This window comes from Stigmatopora nigra, chromosome 22 (genome assembly GCF_051989575.1).
Source record: "Stigmatopora nigra isolate UIUO_SnigA chromosome 22, RoL_Snig_1.1, whole genome shotgun sequence".
Lineage (NCBI taxonomy): Eukaryota > Metazoa > Chordata > Actinopteri > Syngnathiformes > Syngnathidae > Stigmatopora > Stigmatopora nigra.
This window is the reverse complement of record NC_135529.1, coordinates 4,496,586-4,524,484: the sequence shown is the minus strand read 5'-3', so window position 1 is coordinate 4,524,484 and position 27,899 is coordinate 4,496,586. Positions and strand designations below refer to the sequence as shown.

The following is a 27,899-nucleotide window of genomic DNA, read 5'->3' as shown; positions in this document are numbered from 1 at the left end:
GCTGTTTGGCCTGATCAATTTTGGACACGACACTTGCATCATTTGGACACGATTATTGTCACTCTCAAGCAGAAATCTTGGTCAATGAAACAAACAACCATTCACCTAGGGAAATTTAATATTTTTTTTCACAAATTGATACTATTCGTTTCTCCCCACAAAATCTCTTTTTTTTGGTTGTTTTGGTTTTCTCATTATTATCCAGTTCAAAACTTTGAGACTACCTCGGGAACTCATTCAATGCATGACAAGTGCTGTAAAACTTGCCTTAATACGACAAGCATGCGACATTATGTCGTCTCAAAATTTAAAGTCCAAAGTTTTGACAGTAATGAGTATAAATAGTAAGGTTACATGCAAGTGAGGCTCCTTTCTTAAAAATCGATTACTGTGATAGGTTGAAAGAAAAATTATTGGTCAGCCAAGAAAGAACGTGCATCCATTTTAATTTTGTCTTATTAAACTCCTTAGTCAGCTCAGTGGTTAATTCATGACATCGTTCATGGCTGAAGACCTTACAGAAAGTGGTTAGAAAGATGATGTAACCAGCTATTCAAGGCCTTTCCTCTGGTTAGGAAATTGTCGGAAACGCAGAATTTGATGGGATCAAGACTTACCCTACCATTTTTTTTTAAAATACAGCTTATTCAATTACAAACAAAAACAAGTGAAATTAATGATTTAACATGATTTGGGTGAAAATATATGCATAAAATTGTAAAACCAATTCAGAATATAATTGTGGAAGGAAATTGTAAAGCCTTCTTTTTCAACGTTTAAAGTAAAGAATTGTAAAACAAAAGAATGCATGTTTCCCTGGTAGTATTTTACTACTTCTTCTGTATACCTGAGAAATAAAATATGAACTGGACCTTGAAAACTCCTGAGCAAGGTGATGAGTGTGCTTTTCTAGAATGTCATCAAGGATTTAATCGAGACTGGAGGCCAGACATTTCTGTCAAGTGAGGATGGTAAAAGTGAGGAACTCCTATGCACAGTGGCTGCGAGTGTGACTTTTAGAAACAAAAATAGTGGCATGAGCGGAAAGAACAGTTAGTGTAGAAAAAGGTCTTAGGCAGTTGCTAAGCTATGATGAACATGCGTGCTTAACCTCGGCCGAGCATCGGTCCCTTGCATATCAATGACGAAGGGATATCACCAGCAGTTGACCAAGTAAGTTACAGTATGTTACCAAATGTACACAGGTATAAATCAGAATAAATGTACATGTTTTTTAGTGAACGTTTTGTGTATTATTACATATGCTTAAAAATTTTGTGAGCTTCACATCATGGAAAACACCCTTCAGAAAAATGCGGAAAGCTGAAAAGGACAGATGTATTTAAGGTTTACCAGAGCCCCAGATTTTAGTTTCTATGGGTGCTATAATTTATAAAAGTGGCTTCCCAACTAAAAAGCCCGATTTTATGTTTTTTTTTAAATACATGCTTAATTTGTAGTTAAACGTTTAACACAATTTTGATGCTGCTGGTGCTTAACAGAAATATTGTGATGCCAGGTAAATAATGTACATTAGATTTCTTAATCCATGTCTGGCTGTCTGGTGTTGGCAAATGTTCTTTTTATATTTTAGCTCAAATTACAGGAAGTGTTCATATCCCTGGCGTGCTGCTGCGGTTTACAGTAGAGCTGTGCACATGTGGCATTTCCAGTGTGCAATGCAAAACTTCCTGAGAAAACCACAAATGGTATACCGCTAACAACATGACAAACAAACCACAACAGTCTGGCCTACAGTGAAGTCTTATTATTGGAAAAGTGTGGCGTGTGTTTTTTTACTGAGCGCTAAATGACAATTAGACATTAAAATGGAGGTAAAGAGAAGGGAAGGGAGAAGTGTAATGGTGGGTTTCTAATTAAAATAGAAGCACTTGAGACCACCCATGGACTCTCATGGGACAAACATTGATGAATTTGGTCGACCAGCTTTTCAAATGAGTGACAAAAGACTGTGAGGATGCATCGCCCTCCTTTTTTTTCTTGCTCCACTTCTCTCTTTCAACGTTCTATCTGAAGCCGAATAAGGTTATTTGGAGCCTTGATCCATTCCAAAAGACCCGAGGCCTACAGCACCCAACTACAAGCTCCCTTTTGTTGACTGACACATCTTTCTCCCCTGTTTCTGTTTGTGTTCATCAGAGGAGCGCAAAGACAACACAAACATTCAATGGGAGATTGCGACTGACTTTGGTAGTAGCTCAGAGTTACTCGTGGGGATTCCAGTGATGAGAATAAATGACAGCTTTTAGTGTGCAGTGTCAAAGTGTTGAAAAGGTTCAAATTTGTTCAGTGACAATTTCATTGTGTGTTATATCACTTGTGACACCGTTATGTTCCATGCAAGTACAGCAAGATTAAGACAAAAAGATACCCGGTTAAAGACATAGATATTATTTGAGGTCTCTCTAAGTCTTTGAATTTTCTTTAAACAAAATAGAAATAATAGAATAGAATGGAAATAATAGAAAATCAGATGAAAAAACAAGCAAGATTGGTGCTCATTGCTATATATGCACAGGCTGAAAACCTGGTTTTACTGTTTTTCCCCAGTCACATTAAGGTGGGCATATATATAATAATTATAGTACACACTATCTATTCTGTTTTAAGTCTGTCTGTTACTGTGATTTCACTTTATATAAAATACTTTTTAACATAGTTTTTTAAAAATGTTCTACTAAATATATGTTACCATGTCAATATAATCTTTCCAGGTCCTTAAAACTTTGCTGAATGATGCCAATTCAGTTTTTTTATAGTGATTTCCAAACTGTTAAAATTGCGGATTTTCCCTGGTTTTGGCTGTGTAATGATGACTAACTATTGTCATTCCCATTAATACAGTAGAGGCAGCATAGAGAACAGATGGAGATTGATTATGAGGGATGAAACATATGGGGAAAGTACTGTAAGCAGACAGCTCAGATGGGCTTATGGAGTTGCAAACACTGCGTGTTCACTGCTGTTATCCAACACACATTAACACTGTCTACCACAAGGCCTGCTGCTTTAGGCAGATGGGTTGGGGGGAAAAACTGTTTTCGCCACCAGTTATCACCTTAACCATGTTTACAACTGTCAGTTTCACTGGTAACAAACACTTGTTAACACACGCTAGACACCACTTCGTGGAGCACATTATCATCATTCCACCAAATTACACTCGCAAATTGCACCCAAAAAACACACTGATGTCACAACTCGACCAAACTCCGAAAAACTTCTAACTCACAAAGTATTTTTTTAAACAGCTTGGACAGAAAAAGATTTACATGGCCTCATTCTTTATTTTAAATCATTTCCTTTATATGTCACTTTAATAAGCCCTCTACTGCTGTTGTTCTCGATGTGATTTACAGAAGGCATACTGCAGTGAACAAACAAAATATGAACACATTCGGTGGAAGGTAGTCGCCTATGGACAAAAGTAGCTCAGTGGACACAGGTCAATGTGAGCATACGCCTATGTGTGCACATGTGCTGTGTGCTGCTCTAATTTCACTACAATTTTTCTGCATAGACGAGAAACTTCCAGCATGCAATGCGTCCCCTCGGCCTGTTTTATGCTTCAACAGAATCTTCCAGGATGAATTAAAAAGTGCCTTGATTGAGAAATAGTTGAGGTTTTGCTTTAAATGCTCGTATATTGATGTTTCATGTCATTGATCTGTCTTACTATTTGCATTACAGTTTACCCGCTATAACATGCTCCACTGCTACATAGCAGAATCTGTAGTTTATGGAAATCATTTTCACAGGTTTTCAGAGGAAAAAAAGAATTTTGCTCGCGCTGCATTTTTTTAGCTGTTTGTTCAATGCCGGAAAAAAACAAATCACATTAACGCTTATTCAGGAGATACTGTTGGCCACAATTGTAGACTTTTCAAAATACGTTTCATAGGTGCATTTTTGTCTTTTTAAAAAGTGTCTTGTGAAATGAAGGTTTTCTGTAAGGATATAATATGACTAAAAAAATAGGGGAATACCCAATCATTAGAAGGCAGAAGCTAATGGTTTTATTCTGATCATTGCTTTAACAACAAAATATAGGAACACCTCTCAGTATCATTGTGCAGGCTACACAGCGAAACACAACCCTTAAAAGAGCACTAAAATAAATCAACACCTCTCTCCAATAAAAACAGAACATTATGATGTTCATAAAAAGAGGATTTATAGTTCATTTTAATGGTGAAACGATCAGGGCTACGTGCACGTCATCTGTTGTCTCCTATGTTGTGGTTGTAATCATTTGTTTTACTAATGAGCACCTATCACTCAAAGAAAAGTCATTTGAGGGCAATTAAGGCCAACAATTGAGGATTTTTTCTTTTGTAACGTCTCTGTTTTATTATTAAGAACAAAGAGTTTTCTAACCTTTAAAATCATTTGTGGCTCAAACAGATTGCATTGTTTACCAATATCAGTGAAAAAGAACATCTCATTCACATGGTGCAGACCATGAATTATTTTAAGGACATATTTTATGTTCATGTGCAGCAAGGACACGCGGCACACATCAGATGAACAGTTGTACGGAGGTCAAACACATTTAGATTTCAAATGCATGTATGTGAGCCCGCACGGGTCCATCCGGAGGTCAACACTACAACCAATGAACTAATGATCCAGCAAATTCCATCACCCCAGCTCATTCCTCTCTCTGCTCTCTCTCTCTCTCTCTCTAATCTGTTGTCGCCCTCGCTCGCTCTTTGATGGCCCGCTGTGCCGCAGAAATGAGAAACAACGGCTCGGCAGCAGCGGTAGGACCCGCTCTCCCTCTCTGATACACGCCACTGATAAACAAGGCAGCTTGTTAAGAATGAAATTAATCTCGCCCTTGCCTGCCTTTTGCCTTTCGCGGCGTTTCCATCTTGTCAGACAGTCCTGTATTTTGTCACAGCCTTGGCAGTGGTGCACAAGATAAGCCCTCCCTGCACAGATAACTGAAAATTGAGTGTAACGTATATAAAGCAAAATTAAGAAGTTAACATTACAAAAGGTTATTGAGTCACATAGATTCAACAGTCTGGAACCCAAAATACTGAAGGTAAGTTAAAGAAGAACATATACACATTTAGTGAGTGTCAATGAAGATTCGTTATGGGGGTGCTGGAGTATATCCAATCTAACAATGGCCAGTAGGCAGAGGAATAGGGAGAACATGCAAACTCGACACAGGAAGGCCGAAATTGAACCCTTGATCTCAGAACTCAGATGCAAACGTGCTAACTATTAATGCACTGGACCACTTACATCAATATTTGTTGTTTTAGTTACCTGGTGTAAAGGAATAAACGAATGAGAAACTCAACCACTTGTCCTCCATTGATAAACTAATATGGTAATTCAGTATATTCAGGTAGTTAGCCAAGTTCATTATTTGAGCACATATTGTTGCTAAACCTCAAACTGACCAATTGCAGCACTGTTGGCACAAGGATGATGGGTGCATCAATTGATCTGCCTGTCTTCTTACCCTCAAACAAAACTAAACATGGCTGAAATTCTATTCTACTTGGACTCAGACTGATTCCATTCATTTTGTAAGACAAAAAATGCAAAGTTCTAACAATAGCATGGAAGCAAACAGAAAAAAAGCTGCAGTACTAAATGCAGTCCTTTTCATATTGATCAGGGAAGAACAGCAACTCAAGGAAAGTAGATGAGAAGACAATCAACATGCTGGGAAAAACAGCTCAAACAAAGCAAAAGGCCGTCATTTCAAGCAAATGAATTCCATAACACAAAGTTGCACATGCAGACACAAGAAAATGAAACATACCTCAAACAACAGAATTAAAAGTATTTAGCTCTCATACTAGTTTTAAGACTTAGTCTACTTGCTGTAGATGGTTTCCCTGAAACTTTCACACATTTAAGATCCAAAGCAAACACAATACTGAAGTACAGCAATTATAATATTCAGACTTTAACATAACATCGGTGTTCGTTTTTTTTCACTGGAGGTTGAGGTCAAACCAGCTTACAAGCAAGGCAACATGTAGCAGCGAGTAATGTAAGTATTCAAAGTTCAAAGCTCCTTACATTGTTGTTTTCCGTGGGGATGCGCTAATTGCTGTGTTTGAACCATTAGGTCGCGAACTGGGGTAATATGTTAAATATGTAGAGCATTTATAGCTTGTATAAATTCAGTGAAAGGTTCTATCTTGATAAACCTTTACTTGACAACAATTAACCACTTTTTCATGCACTATTAAGAACTAATTGGTGAGCTTTTCTAAAAACCAAATTAGCAATATCTTTAAACTAGTAAATAAACACTAAACTTAATATGTTGGGTTTACATATTAGTCAATCAATTTGTGTGTGTTTTCCCTGTTGTTAATCACAAGGACATGAAGAAGAGCAAACAAAGTGATTGCATTCACCTGGCCATGTTGGAAAGGACTTGATACCATAAATAAAATACATTTTGAATGTATACGTTTCCTCTATAACGATTTAAACATTTGTTTAGATGTTTTTGGTTCTAAATTATGAAGTTAAGTGAATATTTCAGTCCCTATAGAAGTATTGTGTTTTACTAATTTAACCAAATTAACATTAATTATGTGTAAAGTATCAGATTTGCTACAGTGTAAACAGTGTGACACAATTTACAAATTCGGATTAAAACCGATAAACTGATAAGACTACAAATTATAGTTGAGGAACAAATGTGCACAAGACCCCTCACTTCTTTGACTGGCCAAAGAAACACAACACATTTCAAATGAAAGTACAATTCTGAAATGTTGACATCAATAATAAAAATAGAAAAGAATGATTTCCCAGGATTTCAGGCACGCGTCCATGCGCCAGACCATTGCGCGCATTTCCTCCACGCGTACCCACAGCGTCTAGTTTCTCTTCCGAATGCAAGAGAAATGGCATCTGTCAAGCAGCAGCGTGTTTAAAATGAGTGCACAAAAGCCCATCAGAAGTTACAGTAAGAACAAACATTGAACTCTGCATTCAATTCCACTCAATGTTGTCAAACATCAACGACAAAAGCTGTCCAATCTTTTTTTTTTTTTTTTAAAGCGAGCGAGCGATCAACTTTCTGCGCCTCGCCGGAGCAGAGAGCCATGCCGCGGCTCCTTATGCCCCTGTGCACGGCTGCACGCACACCCACCCGTCGCCTCCGACCCCCTCCACCCAGCCCTGGTTTCCTCCCCCATAAATAAAACTTACTTTTCCCTGGCTTGGCTGTCGGACGGCACGTTGCTGCTCTTGCCTTTGGCGTACATGCTTGCAGAGAGCTCCGATTGTCACGCACCTGTCAACTCATCACAACCTCCTTGGGCACAGCCCCGTCACCATGGCGACACGAGCAGCGCCTGTTCCTATTGGATGCTACCCTTTAGAGGACCGCCCATTCGCATAGACCACGCCTTTCAAACGAAGCCCCGCCCCTGCCCTCCCTCTCCTGACTGTCTCTTCCCTTTGCTTTCCATTTCTGAGGTCCGTGTGTCTCTGTCTGTCTGTCTGCCTGTCATTTCTTTCCTGATTGGAAAGGCTCTTCTGACGCACATACAAAAACACGCCCGCATGCACGCCCGCACTCACGCACGCTCGCACGCACATATCCTCCCTCCTCTCGCTGTGCAAAGGGGGATTTGAAACCGTCCAACAACTGGCTTTGGCTGCTCCTTTTTACAATCACACTTTCAGTCTATGCACGTGCACGCCCTCACGCACGCACACAAGGGAGCGTGCATAAAACTCTTTGCACGTACAGGCTGCTTCACAGCTGTGCTTATTTACTGTACATGCAAACATGTGTGGAGAGCAAACATGTTGAAAGGCATGAAAATGTGACATAACAGGGTAAATAAAAGTGGGGGGGGGGGGTGAAATGTGCATGGTAGAAAAGAATAACCATCATCACTATAGAATATGAATCAGATGAGACTGATGGATTGACCTGCAGAAAGAAAAATATTCAGAGTAATCCAAATGTCTGTATCGCTAAGACCAGTGTCTATTAAATTGCTCTGATTCAGTTAATAACATCAAAATTGCTTACATCAGTTGGCTATAAAAATCAGTTTAGGAAGACAATGCAATACAAAAGTTAACTTTTGTAAACTTAACCTTTTTGAAAACTTTAACCTTTTCCTGTTGATACGCATTGAAGAAGTGCGGGTATTTGTCTGGTGCATGTACGCGTGCTTGAAGATCCTAAAAACTCATGCTATTGTATTTCAATATTGTTGTCAAAATTTGAGACGACTAATTTCATTTTTTAGAAGTTTTGTTTATATTTGTACCATTTATTGTGTCTGTTTAGGGAAGCTTGTCTCTCCATTTGTTACTAAAGTGGTGGTTGAATAACATTTTCTAATGAAGCTATATTAATGTGAGTGAAGAATGGTATAATTGTCACTTTTCATGCATGGTGCTGCAAATACCAAAACATCCCTTTTCTACCACAGCCCAAGTTCCCGGTAAGATTGAAGGCATTCAAGTGGGTGCATTCCCAGTTCACCCCAGATAAATAGCAAAGGGCCTCAAACATCCATTTGTTTCTTATTATTCAGAATATCTGATGTATTTTTCCAGGAGGTACACTTAATATAGCATGATACTGTGCCAAAAGTTGAATGGGCAGCGTCATATCTATCTGATTATTGTTAGCAAGGGTTTCCTGTGTTAAGTGTCATCACTCACTTTAACCTTTTTCTATTGATCTTCATTCAATTTTGCATGTCTGTTTGAGGATTTGTCTCTCAGGTCCATGAGACAGTTAATAAACTGCATTTTCTCCTCATTTCCTTGTTTCTGTTTTGATAATATTGATACATCATTTAGTATCTCTCTCTACTCAATAGCCAGAACAAGTGGTACTTTGTGATATATCCTTATGATAGTTCATACACTTTGCAAGCTTCTATCTCTAAAGATTTTTCAAATTGAAATGATTAGCATTGTTATTCATCAATTCCAAGCTCCCCTTAAAATGTTTGTGACATGTTTTAAACAAGAAAATAGGTGATAGTGATAGTTTTACATTATAAAAATATTCTGTTCAATGCAAATACCTAAATACACAACTTTAGAATCTTCACTTGTGCAACAAGCTAAGTTGAAATAATGAAAAATGAAAATGAAAATGAAAATCAGACATAGGCATTGTCGTCATCATTGACTTGACAAAAAGCCTAGTAGTCATCATACCCTCAGCAGCGTGATATATAATAATAATAATAATAATAATAAATGAATATTCTTTCAGCCATTGACAAATAATTATTTGATCTGCAACAAGGAACAGGTGATATGCCAAGGTGCGCCCAATCTGTGCAGTCAATAGCGAGCATGATCCATTTCAAAGATTGTCACAACTCCATAGAACATAACATACATGAGAAGAACAAGGTAGGCCACAGCATGGCACTATTCAAGTTGTGAAATAAACACTACAGGCTGTTACAAAAGGGCTGATTCACGCACAGTAAGCTTTTTGGAAAAAGAGTATGTGTGTGCAGGTGTGTGTGTGTGTGTGTGTGTGTGTGTGTGTGTGTGTGTGTGTGTGTATGTATGTATGTGTGTGTATGTGTGTGTGTGTGTGTGTGTGTGTGTGTGTGTGTGTGTGTGTGTGTGTGTGTGTGTGTGTGTGTGTGTGTGTGTGTGTGTGTGTGTGTGTGTGTGTGTGTGTGTGTGTGTGTGTGTGTGTGTGTGTGTGGAAAGTAAGGGCGCAGCACAGGGACAGCAGTGTTTATGCTTACGCAATGCTCCTGCGATGTGACCCACTTGGAGTGGATGCTGCCTTGTTCTCTTCTGTTAGCTCATACCCCCCCCCCCCCCCCCCCCCAATCCCCGTCTGCTTCATCCCCCTATCACCACCCCCTTATGCCCCAGTGCCAAATTAACCCTTTTCCCCACAGAGACAATTCTATTTCTGACAATCGGAACTTTTGGTTTTGGGATGAGTCCCTCAGGGTTGATCACCATGACAACCACTCACATGCAACAGCCACGTGTTTAAGAGGATGGGGAGGAGGACAAAGGGGGAGTGGGGATAAGGATGATGTGGGCAAAGCAAGGTGAAAAGGGTAATTCTATCAGAAAAGTTAGATTCTGATAAGCAATGAATCTGTTCTAGGTAAGAGGTGGACACAAAGATCATCTGTACTGATTTGACCTCCTCAACCCGCTGACATTTCCTCTCTGGAAATAATGTTATATATACAGTGTGCATATCTCCTCCTAAGTTTATCACACACATTGGAAAATTTTACTAACAGTTGGACAGACATTTAAATATAGCTACTGATTAAAATTTGTTGACGATTCAGATTCTGATGAGCACAAACACCCTTTGGCAGTCAAGTCTAAACCGAAGGAGAGTATTTTCTCTCCAAAAAATATCCTAGTTTTCTACTTAATAATGATCTATCAGTGATATACGATTAAGACTGTGCAATGGTCTGCATTCAGCTCCAACTTTATTTGATATTTACTTCTTTTTTCTATGTCTTTCTGCATCCGAGTCCATCCATGAGGGTTGTTTCTCTCAGTTTTAAAGCACTGGGCCATCTGTCGTAGGTCATACACTACATGTGTGCGGATTAGGGGGTCATTCACATAATGCAATTTTTTTTCCTTCATAGTATCTACTACTGTCTGCCATATAGTGACACAATCAAGTCTACATCATTTGATACATACAGGCATGCCACTGGACACCATTGGGGGGGGGGGGGTGCAAATTAGTAACTGATCAAAGGTACTGCTTCTTGAAATGAATTGAAATATAAAAATCTAGTGGCTTGGTGAATAATTGGATTACAGAGCTTTAATCATTTATACTGTACTTTTGAGATGAGGTGAAGATCTTTGAAGGTTCAAATTAGTATATTATCAGTATTTTAATAAAAACAATATTAATTGTTACCAATCATAGAAACATGCATTTACTCAAGTATATGTTTAGTATTTAACTGTAAATAACATATCTCCTGGAATTGCTTAATCGGTCACTCTACATTTCTGTTATAGAAAGATGAACATTGATCAATTTTTGGTATTATTTCATCATTCTCAAAGTCATTAAGTTGTTTTTCCTGCAGCACACCAGATAATCCTTTGAGGCACATTAGTGGTTGTGAGTTACTGATACTATAGAAAACTAATTAGGAAGAATTTCAACAATCTGTGTATTAAAATGAAACACGCAAATGTTAAAGTGTCCAAATGAGGTAGTATGCAAACACTGTACAAGATCTAGGCCCCACAGAGTGAGTAGGAAGTGTTTAGGATTATTTCTTTCTTTCTGGGATGGTCATCTAAAAGCTCCACAGGGGAAAGAAAGAGGATACGCATAACAAGCAAAACACTCAGGCAAGGATTCAGCCTGCTTGCCAATGTGTACATGAAGCTCACAAACGCATACACAGCATGCAGCAAGAGCAAAGTAAAACACACGAGACTCCTCTAGTCCAGGGGCAGGGGCGTCTTGAAACTGCCTGCTCCATTAAGCACTTCCTTCCCCCTTCTTTCTGCTGATGAAGAAAGTGTCCCAACCATGGATTTTCTTAATGATGGAAAAAGTTACCAACACTCCATACATGACTGGCTACAAAAAATCTAGAGGTAATGAGAACATTTGCATACCTTGTTGCAAACAATGCAAACAACTTGCTGGAGGATTACATGGATGGCGCAAAAGGGGATGCATTGAAGTACTTTTTGACAAGAATCTTTACGTGAATGGTTCACCTTCGATTTCAAATCTTGTAGAAATTTTGTCAGTATACACAAAATTGACCAATGTGAAGCAGATATATACTTCATTAGGATAGTTGCAGAGATGTCAAACTTTAAGTGCAAAAACCTGAGAGATTTTTTGTAGCCAATTTCACCAGACAGTTAATGAACTTTTAGCGAGGTCAATGCTGACATTGTTATCAACATGCGTCCTGACCAGAAATTGACAGGTCACTGAACACCACATGACAGGTGTTTCACAACATGCTCTAATCTCATGTGTGGAAAAGAAAAAAATAGACATATAAAATTATGAGCAAAGAATTTTGCAGCCCAAGAGCAAAAATAACTACCAAAAAAACATTTTTTCATTCATTATCTGTACTGCTTATCCTCACAATGGGCCCCAGTGGGTGCTGGAGCCTATCCCAGCAGGTGACACCCAGCCAATCACATTGCACAAAGAGACAAACAACTATTCACGCTCACACTTCTACATTAGTGCAATTTAAAGTGTCCACCAGCCTACCATGTCTTTGGTAGGAAACCAGAGTACTCAAAGAAAACCCACACAAGCCCAGGGAGAACATGCAAACTCAATACAATGAGGAGCAACCTTGGATCAAACCCTCGACTCCACAACTGTGAGCCAAACGTACTAACCACTCACCGACGAGGCCAGAACAAAAAAACATAATCAATAGATAACCCACTTGTAATATTTATCTTTCTCATGTAAAAATGAAAATAACAAATAACCTCTTTTCCATTTATCCTCACAAAGGTTGTGGGGGGTGCTGGAGCCTATCCCAGCAGACTACAGGGAGTAGGTATTATTATTATCATAGATCTTCAAACAACTCTTCCAAGTGAATACTAATACGGTGGACAGTATCCCGCAAACCTTTTGTTAGGTTGTGGATTTCACACTAATCCGGCAGCTGTTAAAAGATTTATTACAAAATGTGCCTGAAGCATTTGTCCTTAACAGATGTTTGAAAATTATGAAGGTGAGATCATTTCATTGTTTTTTAAGTGATAAGCCACTATATCCACCAAACATAAATCATTTTTATGATCCAGATTTAACTACAAAAGCACTTTAGCTACTGCTTCTATATTGCACTGAGGTTTCAAGTGAGATCTACGGAGAATCCTGATCTTTTACTTCTGGTTAACAAACTCAAGGCAGCACTTGAGACAGCAAAAAAAAAAAAAAAAAAACATTTAAAAAATTAGATGTATATGCAGTGCCTTTTTTTGGGATTCCAAAAAAGGTTTGCCATCTGTGACACTCCTGATGAACTGACTTGGGTGCCACGTGTGCAGACTGCAGAGTGCATGGTGATGTGTATGAGAGAAGACACCAACAGTCTATCTACATAAACCAAAGGGCCTCCAATGTCCCACAACAGATGTGCTTGCACCACTCTGTATTACCATACATGCCATGTCTTAACTGTATTAGCGGGGGAAGTGGGGTACAAGCAGAGTGGATGTCAGCAATGAAAGCCCAGCGCATCAACAGGCAGGCTTTTTTAGGCGCTGTCTAGGGTTAAAGTTGAGAAGTGCAATGTAGGCTGTTTTTAAGCTTATTGTGTGGGCCATATTCAATAATATTTCCACTATTTGCTGTGGGTCAATGAAAACTGGATAGGAATCTACTGAAGTGGACGGGAGTTAAATCTTGTCAAATATATTGACTTATATTGAGGTCCAATGTCTGAGCTTTAAGGACTATTTTCTTACACTTAGTGGAGAAATTACACAGGGTTTTGTCTAGGGGTGATATGTAGTAATTCTTTTCAGGTTGTGTATAAAAAGGATACCAGAAATGTTGAAGATTATAAAGGTTTTAGTTACATTCTGGCTTGTAAAGGGTAAGCTTAAATGGAGATCAATTGGATTGGATTCTTGAGAACTCTCTATTTGACTAGCAAATGTGTTTTTGATAAAGCTAAAGAGCTAAAGGTAAATATTTGACCTTATTTTGCCAGACAACTTAATGTTGTATAGTGGCAATGTGATTTCAGGCTGTGATGGTTCGTCATTTTTGCACATCAATATCTAAACATGTGCAACATTTATGTAAGAGAGGTTTGCAGCAGAGCGACTCAAACATCTGTGGCAACTAGTTCAGCATTACAAAAAAAATACTGAAAAAAATACAGTACACAGACTAGCAGTAAATTCCATACCATTTGGTATCTGATACCACACTGTTTAATTCTCGGCCACTTTGCACTTTTACATAGGTACATTCTGTCATGGTATTTATCCTTACTATAATCTTACTTTTAAACCTTGGAAGCAGCTAAAAGAAACTGTTCACGCTGTTTTTTGCACGTAGAGTTACTATGTGGTACTGTGTCTTTATGCTTCATTGCCTGCTTTAAAGAAGGGAGAGTTGCTGTGTTCCTGGCCGAGGTCTTTGGAAGGTGAACGGTAATTGCTGAGGGAGGATTTAGCCTGACGTTGGAATAAAGCAGCTCTTTTGTTTTAATGAGAAAAAAAACGTTGTTCTTTGGGAAACGCATTGTAGATGTTAACTTGGAACCTAAACACAACAAAGGTATGTTCAAGTATTTTTTTTAACACAAACAAAGGGGTTATTTTTTTCTGATGCAGGTGATTCATCCAATTTTGATCCCTAGTCTAATAGATGATGACATGTCGCAATTATTTTGATAAAATGTCACGTTCCAAACAGACACTTCGTATTAAACCTTGATACTAGCTTTAAGAATCAGGTAGTGACAGTTACAAATACAATCAACTCAACTTGGACACCTCTTCCATCATGATCATGACGTCCTTATTTTAAGATGCCCCAACCAGCACAAAATTATAGGGTGGAGGAAAGACACCCTCACCTGTCCTCCCAGAATTTTTTGGAAAACCCCATGAGAGAAAATTTATCAGGGCTAACAGCCTTGTCATGTCATACCATGCTGTGGATATCTATTTTTTTTACATCTCTTCTGACACTAGGGATGTTCAACTTGTATTTGTTTACTTCTTAGGGTTGGGGTTACATTGATGGTATTGTTCAGTATTACTGCATTTTCCCAAACATAGCACTTACAAAACATGTTTTTTTTTCTGTATACCCCCAAAATAATAGGAAGTGTCTACAAGTTTCAACGATCCAAATCACAAACAAACAAAAATCTGTGTTGCTCTACTCTGGAATCCATCCTATGTGCAGCATCTCTAATAAGAAAAAGGTAATTGTGTGGTATCACTTAATCACAAGCTCAGTTAATCAGACCTGAGCTGAAAAGGCCCTCATTTTTGTCTGGTTGTTACATCTTTCACCACCTTTCACAACCACCCCCTCCTTGTACTCCCGTGTATTGTTTGTGCTAGAGAAAGCTATCAGAGGATCTCCTCAAGATTAGGACTGGCAACAATTCCTTACGTGGCTTCCTGTTTTGCAAGAAGAATTCTTTCGCTGGGTGCAAAAAGAAAAAAAAAATGAAGTACCAATCGGACAGTTAACTCTGTAAACCCTGCATTTTGCCTCTAAATAGAAATTGAAAACAGTGACTACATCTTGAGCTTGGGGTTTCTGGTTAACCCAAAAGCATGATTTTTTTCCCCCCTTCTATTACTTGACTTTCCGTCCACATTTTCCCCCCTAATACATCGTCTCCCTTCCATGCATCTAAATTGCAGATGGCAGCAAAGTCGACTGGCGGCGGAGCCTCTCAATGTCATTAGAAGTGACCCTGTGGATTAACTTGAAGGAGAGAGACTGTGTGGAAATTTCAGATCAATAACACATCTTTTTCTTTTCTGTTACTATTCTTCACTTTGGGTTTAGGTCTGCCTTAGCGAAATATCCACTCAACTGCTATGTCCAAAAACAATCTCCATTTCTCAATTCATTGGCAAATCAATTTTATTCTAATTTTCAAGGTCAGAGGTCAGATGCGGAAAACGCGGTGGACTGCTTATCAGTCCATCACACAACGACAGTCACAATGATATGTATGGGAACTTAGAGACGAATAGAATGTGTCATGACAAAAAAAACATGTAAAGTCTACATAGAAAAATCTAGGTTAAGATTCAAAGACAGGTGGACCCACTTACTATCACTTGCGGTTATTTCCAATTATTTTTTACTATAGGTAAGACTCCGAAAAAGGGAACTCCCATACTAAGGCCCAATAAGCACATATTAAACAGTTGAAAATAGACCAAACTTACAATTTGTCTGTTGCAAATAGACTCAGATCTATGCAATGTTTTTGCCTGATAATCATAACCCAAGCAGAGGTCTTCATTGATTCATAAATTTAAAAAAAAAAAACACTGCCAAAATGCATCACATTTAGTATTTTCCCATTACTGTGAAATGAAAGGAAAATGTTATATGTCTTGTGTTGTCATATTTAATTAGTTGCAATAAGCATTTTATCTCTATGTTGTGCACCATAAACCCAAATGGTGCAATTAATTTGACTTCTCGTTGTAAAATCATGCAATAAGTGATGGTTGGAAATGTTGCAAAGCTTTTCCATCAGCACGCCGTAGAATACACAAACACAATAATGTGGTATTCATTTCAATCGACAAGGTTAAGTTCATACTGCACTCCAGTTAATGCAAAGACAAACAGGATAATAATAAAAAAGTATATAGTGCCATCTAGTGTGTTTACATGTACTGATTCAAGGACAGGAGCCTGTTATATGGCAAAGCAGTGCTGTCTTGTGTTGAAACTTGTATATTGCAACCAAAAAATATACAGGTGGAAAACTTGGCTCCAGCTCCGTATTTTTTTGTTTTGTTTACTAGATCAGATTTGTTGTGAGATGCCGTGCATGAAAAAATGTTGTAACTGATGAACTTCAACGTTGACAGCCCAGGCTCAGCACCGCCCATTACATTCTGTGCCTGCGCAGTAGGTGCAACATATGTTGTGGGTGTGGTCGACAAATCAAGTTGTTTTTTTGCGCTTTTCTTTCACAAAAACAACAACAACAACAACAACAACTTGATATTACCAATTGCTTTCAATAAGTGACACGCGTCAAAATCAGACCACTAATCTGTGATTTTTAAACGGGGATCAACGATGCTGGATAAAACCATCAAGAACTTTAACATTAATTTTAACGCTTTGAATGCAAACAACACTTTTTCCAGTGGAGACCTGCTGACCGGACAAATTTCCTTCGATCTCTCAAAGGCTACAAAGATTAGATCGATCAAAATGTGTCTGGCTGGAAAAGCAGACGTCCACTGGACTTCCGGATCAAAGAAAAACAAAAGACATTACTACGCTAAGATTGACTTCTTCAATCTCACAAGCATGATTTTGCAAGAAGGAGGTATGTTCTCCTCCAGATCTGCACATAACAAGATTGTATATTACTGTAAAATACCATTGCCTACTTCTTTCCTCTGCAGCTGTTGGGGGCCCTGCCAATTTCCCCCCTGGCAGGCATGTGTATCCATTTACATGTCAGATCCCCCAAGGGTGTGTATCATTATTATGGTCTATGTTGTCATCGTTTGCATTGTACATACACGTGTGATCATACACAATTTCTAAAAAGGTGGATTTCAATTCATAATGGAACACTCACCTGCAACCATAATCAATTTATCACAGAATGGGTAAATGTCAATTTTAAAACAATCAAAGTAGAAAACAAATCAAAAGCATCATTAAATCAATATCTATTCTAGATATGTGCCACATGATAGAATGACAGATTGGCCCAAAGGATATCTACACCATAAATCTCCTGCTCTAGTACTTTGCATCCAAAGCAGTTAGATAAGTCAGGGATTCCAAGCTAAATATTTTCCTGCATGCAAATTATTTATGTAAATGCAACTTTTGCTTACCCCTCCAGTGACTTCCCATCCAGCTTCCATGGGCCTCATGGACAAATAGCCTACAACTTGACTGTAGGCATTGATAGGCCGTGGCGAATGTCAAAGGAATTTGTGACAGAGTTAAACATGGTGCACCACATTGATTGCAACCAACCAGAGCTAATGGTAAGTGATAGGTGCAATCACCTATTGGCATATCTGTGGTTTTGGGGAGGAAACATTTTATATATTTAAATTTAAAAAAATGACATGTCTAAAAGATGACAATCAATTTGATCGGATCATTGTCTAACAAATGGTTCCATCCCCTGGAAACCCTTATAAGGATAATGAATGAGAGTCCCAAGTATCATTCTATGGCCATTATAACACCAATCATTTTTCCTGTTTCTGGTAGACTACTCATTATCACAATTGAAAATTAGTATTATTATGCCGTTAATTTAATTACCACTCATTTAGCTGATTATGGCCATTTGCGGCGCTCTGTGCCGGACTGTCCAATCTTAATTTTTTGTTCTAAATTTAGCTGTGCATTTTTCACCAAAAAAAGCCACTATCTGTGTTCTTGTTTTTCCCCAGTCTCCACTTTCTGGCTCCAACAGCATGAACGTTTGCTCCCTCAGTTGTGTCTCAGGCCTTATCACAATGAGAGGCAGCGTGGAAAAGAAAGGCTTCAAGTGTGGTAATATTTAAAATCAGCCTCCATTATTTGCTCTGAAATTACTATTAGGAGATTGATTTTTTTTTTCCTCACTTGGCCCAGGTGAAACCATAACAATCAATTGTGAATTCGCCAATGGTTCGTCTCGTACGGTCATTCCCAAGGCCAAGCTGAAGCAAAAGCAGCTATATTTTACACGTGAGGGAGCCCAAAGGAGGTTAATTGTCAAAAACCTTGTCTCTGTAGCCGGGCTGCCTCTCAGTGCTCACACCTCAGATTTTCAAAGTGACCTAATGCTCACCATTCCCGCTGAATCGTCACTCACCATTTCCAACTGCAGCATCCTTCGAGTTGAGTATGAGATTGAGGTAAGAACTCCTAACCACTGAAAAACTCAATTTCCCTTTTTTTTATACTGTCTTTTAATCATTCCTGGTCTTTTTTTGTAGCTGACCTTATGTCCAAGGGCTTCCCCAAACATGGCCGTGCTGTTTCCCATAATCCTTTGTGACATCCATTCAATCCCACATGGTTAACACCAACCTTTAAAGTATCTTCTAATGGTATACACTGTAACTGCATTACAGTAATGGGCAAGCCTTTGAAACTATTCATGACTATATATATATATATATATATATATATATATATATATATATATATATATATATATATATATATATATATATATATATATATATATATATATATATATATATATATATATATATATATATATATATATATATATATATATATATATATATATATATATATATATATATATATATATATATATATATATATATATATATATATATATATATATATATATATATATATATATATATATATATATATTTTATTTAAAAATGTGTATATATGGATATGAATATGTAAATATATTGATATTGAGCGATTGCGTAAGCTATAAATATCTCCCAGCACTAATGATAAGTATTGTGTTTTTCAGGAAAGGATTTACTTTACCCAGGATGTCATGAGTTCCCCTTCAATTTTCAGTTCCCTTTGCAGTAAGTAATGTTGGAACTATTGTCATGATCAGTTTTCGATAATTAAAAAATAAACGCCTCAATAAATTAAAACAGAACAACAATAAACAGTTCCATAAGAAATATAATTTATTTTAGTTGGATAAATACTAGACTTTATTTATTTGAAAGTCACAGTGTTCATATGGTCTCCTTTAGGGAAATGCCTTCCTCCTTCACTGGTTCAGTTGGAAAAGTTGTGTACCTGCTTGAGACCAAGCTGAGTAGATCCATGAGGCTGAGCACAAAAGATACTACGAAGATTCCCTTTGTGACAAAACCGTGTGACATGTCGGAGGACCTAATGGTATGTAAGTTCATTTACGTGAACAATCTGTTTCATGCAGGTTTTTACAAGCACAAATGAAACATGTTACTGGCAGCGGGCTATATTTGCCTTCATTCCAAAGTAAGAAAAGATGTACGACTGCTATCTTTCACATTCCATTTAATGTATGCACCATGATGATCTGCTGATTGGTTAGCATGTCCAATTCAGATGCGTGGGTTTTCTTTGTGGACTGTGTTTTCTTTCCACATCCCTAAACCATGCATGCTAGGCAGGTTAATCACTCCAAAAGTGGTTCTTAGGTATCAGTGTGAGCGTAAATATTGTTTTGTCTCCTTGTGACCAGCGTTTGGCTGGTGTGCCCTACCTACTATCTAAAGTTGCCTGGGATGGGCTCCAGCACCCCACGACCTTGACAAGCATAAGCGATGTTGAAAATGAATGAATATATTTGCAGTTCTTTCTGCACCTATGGAGAGAGCTTCTTTGTACTTGCTTGGACTTGCTGAAATAGAAATAATTCAGTTCTTTTCTCCTTGCCTCAGATACCTCAGCACAATTCCAAGAATAAAAAAATGCATATGTTCAACTCAGGAACTGTGGCTATGGATGTCAAGATAGAAAAATCGGGTTTCTTCCCAGGTGAGATTACTGAGTGACATGGACTAAACCAACTAAAAACCGAAATATTGTGAGCATGATGCTATTTTACTTTACAGGGGAGGGATTGAAGATTTCAGCTTACATTCAGAACAACTCCTCTCGTCAAATCAAACCCAAGTACTGCATCTACAGAAAGCACAGCTTCTTTGCCAGGGGAAAGCGAAGGCTTGATACTAAAGACCTCCTTAAAGAGGTGGGAGAGCCTATCCCTCCATCAGCCAGCGTAACAGTCAACAGGGTCATCACAATTCCACCTGATATGGAACCTTCCATTCTCAACTGTGAAATCCTCAAAGTAGAGTACAGACTCAGGGTAAGCACTTTTTTTCACTAAATCAAATCATCAAAAAGAACCTTGATAGTCTTATGGTTTGATTGCATGCTGCAAACATTCAAGTCAGGTTAAAATTTCTCACCCTGGATTTATTTTCCACAGGTATATTTGGATATAAAGTATGATTCAGACCCACAGATCAAATTTCCCATAACCATTCTTCAAGTCTATCAATCATCCGCGGTACCAGTAAACAGGCCCGCCACTTCTACTGGGTATGAATTTGGAGCATTCGGATACCAAAACCCAACTCCCTGGGGTGCTTTTTCAACACCACAACCTTTTGAACCACCGCCTTCTTATGAAGATCATGTAGGATACCCTTCTTTGATGGATTTTAGTAGTAAAAAGTGATCAGTGATGACTTTCTTCAGTTTTCTGTAGTCTACATCAACTGATTTTAAGCTGGCCGACAACCAGTTCAACGTGTTCCTGCCCAGGGAAAAGAATACATGTACACACACTAGAATATAATACGAAATGTTTTGATTGTAATATGATTCATTTGGTAGTGTCTCTTCAGAACAGTGTCATAAAAGACAACATTAAAATTGCTGGTTTGGGTTCCAGCATCACTGTGACCCTCGTGAGGGACGAGGAATATGAATGAATACTGTCTACTAATCTAAGCAATCTAATAAAAAAATAAATCCATATTAACAATGCTAATCAAATGAACAACAGCATTTTCTCTTCAACCGAAACATTAGATCTGTGAGCCACTAATTTTACCAATCATGCAGCCTCTTCAAATCAGGACGTTTTATATTTTATGTTCTGTAAATGTTGTGGGTTGCCTGATGGTATAGTGGTTCAAACGCCTGACTACGGGGCGGGCAGGCCCGGACACGATTCCCGCTGGTGACGGTATGATTGTGAGTGCGATTGGCCATCTGTGTCTGTCTGTTCTACGGCTGACTGGCGACCACTCTGTGGTGTAGTCTGCCTTTCGCCTGAAGTCGGCTGGGATAGGCTGCAGCAACCCTCACGAGGATGCACCATACAAAAGATGAATGAATGTTGTACATACATATTAGATTTATAAAGTGTTTTTAATGTTAGTTAAAAAAAATATTTTTTGAGAACATTTGCATGAAATCGCTTTATATCAAGTAAGAAAACTATTGCAGGCGGTCCTGAATGTGTAGATAAAAGGTTTCAAATCACCTAAGGGGTCAGTGAGAACAAATAGTGGGTGTGGGTTGATGAGCACTCTGTGTATAGACAACAGACTCGCCCAAATGCGGAAGGAGTCGCAGTTGTTTGGGAGATCCTCAGCCTGTCAAGCAAAGGACATTTGAAAATGTTGCAGAGCACAGTGAAGAGCCTTAAAGTTACTTACAATGATGTCAGGGAAAACGGGACATTTACAAATGGCGACACCCTCAATGGACAAGTACATTTGGAAGTCACCAAAGATTGCAAAGTGGAATCACTTTTCGTCAAATTTAAGGCCAAAGCTGAAGTGTTATGGAGCGAGAGACATTATAAGCATACTTTTACTTACTACGACAAGAGGAAATACTTCAGCCTCAAGCATGACTTCATACAGAATGGAGACGCCACTGGTAAGTCTCATTCTTATATCATTTTCTGAACCGCTTTATCCTCACTAGGGTCGCGCGGGCTGCTGAATTGGAAAAAAAAATCTCCATTAATTCAAATACAAATAAACATGCTTTTGCATTTCTCACTACACCATCGGCATGCCAAGACATGATAACACCGCTATGTTGGGTGCTTGTACTTTTAAAGTTTGCTATATTTTTGAAGTAGATTTCCACTACACACACAAACCTCAAAAAGCTAATCGATCCAGAGACTTGATTGAGATCTGTCTATTTTCCACTTGCGAACCCAGTAGGTATAGAAAGAAGTACATAACTATAGATTTCAGATAGCAGGTAGGCAAAAGGTGTGCATACCTGAAAGTTGCGTAAGCAGGCGCGCAAAATAAATAAATAAAGATACGACTCCTGAAGCACTTGGGGTCGCACTTGGGATACACAAGGGTCGCAGAGAGTGCTGGAGCCTATCCAAGCTAACTATGGTCACCAGGCAGAGAACATCCTCAATCGGTGGCCAGCCAATCATAGGGCACAAAGAGACGGACACCCATTTACACTCATCTCCAGGGCCAATTTAAAGTGTTTAACAATCCTGCCCTGTATGTTTTTGGGATGTGGGAAGAAACCGTAGTACCTGGAGAAAACCCACACAGCCCTTGTGAGGATAAGCGGGTCAGAAAAATAATGGAAGAATAAATTTTGAGATAGAATTTGTATAATTGTTCTGTCATTTTCAGATGATCAACAGCTGAATCAGAATGAGAAAACATGTACGTTCCTAACAAAATATCTATACAATTATGGAATGACTCGTATTCTAATCTTTTGCGTCCTAAAAAAAAATGGATCACCTGCGAAAATGTGACGATTCATGTAACATAACATTCATATAACAATTGTTTTCCGGATAAATATTGCTCTGCACTAATGGTAGTGTGTGTTTTGTTTTTCAGACAGTGATTTACTTGTTCCAGGATCTCATGTCTTTCCCTTTACCTTTCAAGTCCCTTTGCAGTAAGCAATCCTGCAGCAGTGGTTGATGTGTTATTGATTCAATCCGAGTGTTAAATATGCCATAACAGACAATAGTAAAACTCCCATAGAGAATAACATTGTGTTATGTTATTAGTGTTTAATTCTAGATTTATTTCAAAGTCCTGGTGTTTTCATGGTTTCCATTAGAGAAATTCCATCCTCCTTCACTGGTTCGGTTGGTGAAGTTGTGTACCTGATTGAGACCAAGCTGAATAGATCCATGAGGTTCAGGACAAAAGATACCATCAAGATTCCTTTTGTGGCAAAAGTTGCTCCCAACACGCTGGCACAACTCATGATGGTAAGCTTAGTTACATTATGAATCTGCTATGATGCCAATTATTAGAGGCAAAAATTAGTTAGATTTACAAACACTGGGCCTTTGTATTTAAGTCAGAAAAGGTATGAGGCTGCACATCAAACTAGTTTCTCCTTTTGTGCCTTTTTGGTTTATTTGACAAAGAAAAGGACTTCCAATCTATCAAATTATCCCCAAAGTATCCCCTGAGATAACAGTGGAGCTTTAAGGATTTATTTTTACCTCCACTATACTTTTTCTATAAATATTTAGCTAAATGGTGTTTCTCCCAAACTCCAATTAATGGTTCTATTGAAGTAAATCAGGTCGTTTTCCCTCACTATGTAGTATATTTGCAGTTTTCCTTATGCATATGGACAGATATTGTGTCATTGTGTTGCAAATTAATATTTCTTTGTGTTGCTCAGACACCTCAACATGATTCTAAAGATAAAACAATGCACGTGTTTAGCTCAGGAACCGTGGCCATAGATTTCAAGATTGAAAAGTCTGGTGTCTTCCAAGGTGAGACAACGCATCACGTTGACTTAAAGTCCAGAGATGAGGGAATACTGAGACCATGCTGCTCTGCTCTGTGTTAAAGGAGAAGATTTGCAGGTTTCAGGCTGCATTCAGAACAACTCCTCTCGTGAAATCAAGCCCAAGTACTGCATCTATAGTAAGCACAGCTTCTTTGCCAGGGGTAAGAGAAAGCTTGATACTAAAGACCTCCTTAAAGAGGTGGGAGAGAATGTCCCTCCATCTGCCAGTGTAACAGTCAGAAAGATCATCACAATTCCCCCTGATCTGAAACCCTCCATCCTCAACTGTGAAATACTCAAAGTAGAGTACAGACTCAGGGTAAGCACTTTTTTTCACCAATAAAATGCATCATTATTGTTATTATTTGCACGAATACCGTACATTATTTATTTTTCTTCCACACAAGACATTCATTTTGATGGACAGCAGAGGAGGCTATGGTTCAACAAGTTTGAGGAATGATTACGTCATGATTTAAGGGTGCTTAAAATGTATTCTTATAAAACAAAAAAGCCTTTACTTCTTTAAATTCTTTAAAGGGCTTTGAGCTTGTATATAGTCAGGATACAGTACAGTCTACTGTGGGGCAAAAATGCAAGTTATTGATGAGAGGAATACCAATTTATTCGTAGATGCACTTAAAAATGAGGCATAATTTGGAGGAAAATACAGAAAGCCACCTTGTTATTATTATTATTCAACCATTTGTTTAATGGTCCAATAAATAGCAACTATCCAACTAAAAGCTATCTCTCTATATAACAGAGATCAAGTGTTTCTGTAATTTTTGGCTAGGTTTTGTCATGCAATACAATAGCAGGTATTTTGGCCCACGGAGCATGCGAAAACTGCTCCAGTTGTCTCAGGTTTGAGGGTTGGGTACAACTTGATTTAGTAGCTCTTTTCACATACTCTATGTTTAGTAGGATTTAGCTCAAGGCATCGAAATAGTTTTATTAGCTCTTGGGTGTCTTTATATGTGCTATATGGCTCATTATCATGTTGCAAGATCCATGACACCAATCATTTTAACACTGATTTTCCTTGATAGTCTCAAGAATCCAATGTACTCTGCACGGATTCAAGTCAAGTTTACATTTTTTTTTTACAATGGTTTCATTTTCCACAGGTATATTTGGATGTCAAATATTCTTCAGACCCAGAGATCAAATTTCCCATAACCATTCTTCCAGCCTTTCAAGCATCTGCTGCCCTGGCACCAAGCATGCCTCTCACTTCTACTGGATTAGAATTTACATCACATGGATACCAAAACCCACCACCCCTTGATGCTTTTTCACCACAACAACCTTTCGATCCCCCACCTCCTTATGAAGGTCATGGAATGTACCCTTCTTTGATGGATTCCTCTGTAAATAAACAGTGATTGGTAACGACTTTCTCCGGATTTGTTTACACTAGAGCTACTTATTAAATGGTAACTTGTTACTGTACATTTGAATAATGTGATCCCTGGATATGTTTGACATGAGTCAATTCCAGATGCTTTATTTATGAATAATGCATACCCAAGCAGAAGTGATTTGTAAAAAAGGGATTTTCAATTGAAAGGCAGTTTGTGTTTTTTTTTAATCATCATGTTAGCAATGTACTTTTTAAATTCATATTTCTAGTAAATTTCTTTCTGCTCTGTCTTTTTAAAGTCATTTGTACACAATATATCTTTGTACACTCACTAATTTGTATAATTGTTTCTATACCACTTCAAAATAAAATCTAACTTCACATTATTAATTAATTTTTTACATTGAGTGAGTACTTTTGGTTTGTTTCCGTCCAAGCCAATGCTGCAGGGTGAAAATGTTAAGAATGTGAACAAACCTGTCTCAATGCAGCATGTCACCGACGTCACTTGATCAAATGATTAAAAACACAGCATATAAATAGGATTTACAGCATAAAAATCTACAGCATCTTTGTAAATTTACCACCTAGTTTACAAAAAATGACCATCGCTGATTTGGAAATTGAATATGATGCAATCAACCAACAAAATGTCTTCACCAATGGCGATACTGTCAAAGGAAGAATCATTGTGTCGGTTTTAAAAGAAACTAAAATCAAATCGCTGAATCTGATAGCCAAAGGAAAAGGACAGGCCCATTCGACAGATGAAGACAGCAGTTTCAGTGTTTACGAGACATTTTACACCATTGAACATCAAATCTTGGATGAAGCACAACAAGACGGTAAGAAATAATTTGAATTCTTACTCACTGTACACATTTTCTCAGAGTATATCATACTTTATATTGTGAAATGTAAGTCTCCATCAATAAAATGCAATAATATGAATGTGAAACTTTTGCAGGCACCCATGTTATTGCTCGTGGCAGACATGCATTTCCATTTTCCTTCAAGATTCCTAACAGGTACTTAGTTAATCATGATTTTTTTTACCCCCACTTCATGAATTAACTTTGTCAGCTACTTATTCATGTGTTATTTGTGTATCTACAGAGAACTACCATCATCATTCAAATGCAATTTGTGTGAAATTGTTCATAAAATAAAGGTAGAGCTTAAACAATCAATGAAGTTGACCAAAAAAGCGGAAACCTACTATAAATTCGTTTCCAAACCACCTATGGATATTTCGAGACTCCTGGTAAGAAATGTGTTTAGAGTATAGGTTTGTTGAAGGTTAACTATTTGTAAAAAAAAAAAAAAAAAAAAAACAGACTGGAGTTGTTTTTTCAGGTGCCTCGACATGGCTGTAAAAAAACAAATGTCAAATTCTTTGGCACTGGAACAGTTAAAATGGATGTTTATGTTGACAGAACAGGATACAAGCAAGGTAATCCAGTCTTGTATGTATAATATGCAAAATAATTTTGACGTGCAGAACTACTACTACAGACTAGATTGGATCTCCTCACACCCTTGCTGTATTGGCCCTATCCCTTATAAAAATACACATGCCTCATCCTTCAAATTAAAATAGCCGCTTTATTTACATTTGTAAAATCAGATGTCTAAGATAGGTAGATACTACCATATTTATATATAACCTGATAAAAAAATATTTTTGTTGTCCTAGGTGAAACGGTCCGAGTCCGAACTGAAATTAAGAACTATTCTTCTCGGCCAGTGACACCTATAATAAAGTTCTACTTGAAGGAGAATTCCTTTGGAAATGGTCTACAAAGTATAGTCGTAAAAAAGATACTTCAGCTGGAATGCATAGAGGTTGCGTCCAATAGCAAGGAGTTGGTGATGAAGTCCATCCCCATTCCAAGGCGACTACCACCATCTATCTTGAACTGTTCCATCTTTAGGTTGGAGTATGAGTTGAAGGTGAATAACATGTTTTTTTTTATTATTATTTACCCTCGATATGCAGGGATTCAATTCTATTTGCTAACGACTCGCTATGGACCTATGGAGGAATATTGTTGTTTCTTACTGAAAATAAACTAGCTTTATTTTGACAGGTTCATTTAGATGTCAAACATACAACAGATGAAGGAGTCATAATTCCAATTGTCATCCTTCCTCAAATACCACAGCCGCAAAGTCCTGCCACATCTGAAGTGGGCACATCTGAGAACCCCAACCACCTAACCTGGAGCAACACAGATCAACAGCATGCAACACCTCAACATTTGGACTCTCCTCCTTCCTATGAAACCTTGTACCCCTCCTAGAGTGGCTTTGACATATTGCTTGCAGAAAATGCTGCAAGACTGCAGCAGAATTCTTTCTTATTGCATTAAATTTAGCCACTACGAACATGGATTAGAGCAGAGTGAATAAATTGTTCATTGTTTTATAATACAGGCAGTCATCCATTTACATCCGCATTTGGGTCCGACACTCTGGTCCTAAAACGATTTTTTG

General features: G+C 38.0%; 4 protein-coding genes across 5 annotated transcripts in view; 3 read left to right on the top strand and 1 right to left on the bottom strand.

The window, feature by feature from the left end:
- Window positions 1-7,413, bottom strand: part of LOC144215351 (single-stranded DNA-binding protein 2-like) — a 33,297-nt gene extending 25,884 nt beyond the window's left edge. For both annotated transcript variants that reach the window (XM_077744215.1, XM_077744216.1), the window contains exon 1: window positions 7,219-7,413. In XM_077744215.1, the coding sequence (XP_077600341.1) occupies window positions 7,219-7,274 (56 nt within the window). In that variant the 5' untranslated portion in view covers window positions 7,275-7,413. The remainder of the gene's footprint in view (window positions 1-7,218) is intronic.
- A 9,286-nt stretch (window positions 7,414-16,699) lies between these two features.
- LOC144180901 (arrestin domain-containing protein 3-like) lies at window positions 16,700-20,948 on the top strand. The gene is made up of 11 exons (XM_077709054.1): window positions 16,700-17,078; window positions 17,158-17,227; window positions 17,610-17,757; window positions 18,175-18,277; window positions 18,359-18,624; window positions 18,706-18,787; window positions 19,230-19,290; window positions 19,468-19,615; window positions 20,143-20,239; window positions 20,317-20,573; window positions 20,697-20,948. The coding sequence occupies exons 1-11, from the start codon at window positions 16,823-16,825 to the stop codon at window positions 20,946-20,948; spliced, it is 1,740 nt and encodes a 579-aa protein (XP_077565180.1). The 5' UTR covers window positions 16,700-16,822.
- Window positions 20,949-21,775: 827 nt separating this feature from the next.
- On the top strand, window positions 21,776-25,789 carry LOC144215675 (arrestin domain-containing protein 3-like). The gene is made up of 7 exons (XM_077744755.1): window positions 21,776-22,162; window positions 22,900-22,932; window positions 23,116-23,176; window positions 23,345-23,498; window positions 23,924-24,020; window positions 24,100-24,356; window positions 25,168-25,789. Exons 1-7 carry the CDS (start codon window positions 21,898-21,900, stop codon window positions 25,423-25,425), a joined length of 1,125 nt encoding a protein of 374 aa, XP_077600881.1. The 5' UTR covers window positions 21,776-21,897; the 3' UTR covers window positions 25,426-25,789.
- Window positions 25,790-25,969: 180 nt separating this feature from the next.
- LOC144215638 (arrestin domain-containing protein 3-like) lies at window positions 25,970-27,797 on the top strand. The gene is made up of 6 exons (XM_077744694.1): window positions 25,970-26,248; window positions 26,371-26,431; window positions 26,520-26,667; window positions 26,760-26,856; window positions 27,100-27,356; window positions 27,494-27,797. The coding sequence occupies exons 1-6, from the start codon at window positions 26,005-26,007 to the stop codon at window positions 27,704-27,706; spliced, it is 1,020 nt and encodes a 339-aa protein (XP_077600820.1). The 5' UTR covers window positions 25,970-26,004; the 3' UTR covers window positions 27,707-27,797.
- Window positions 27,798-27,899: the final 102 nt, after the last annotated feature.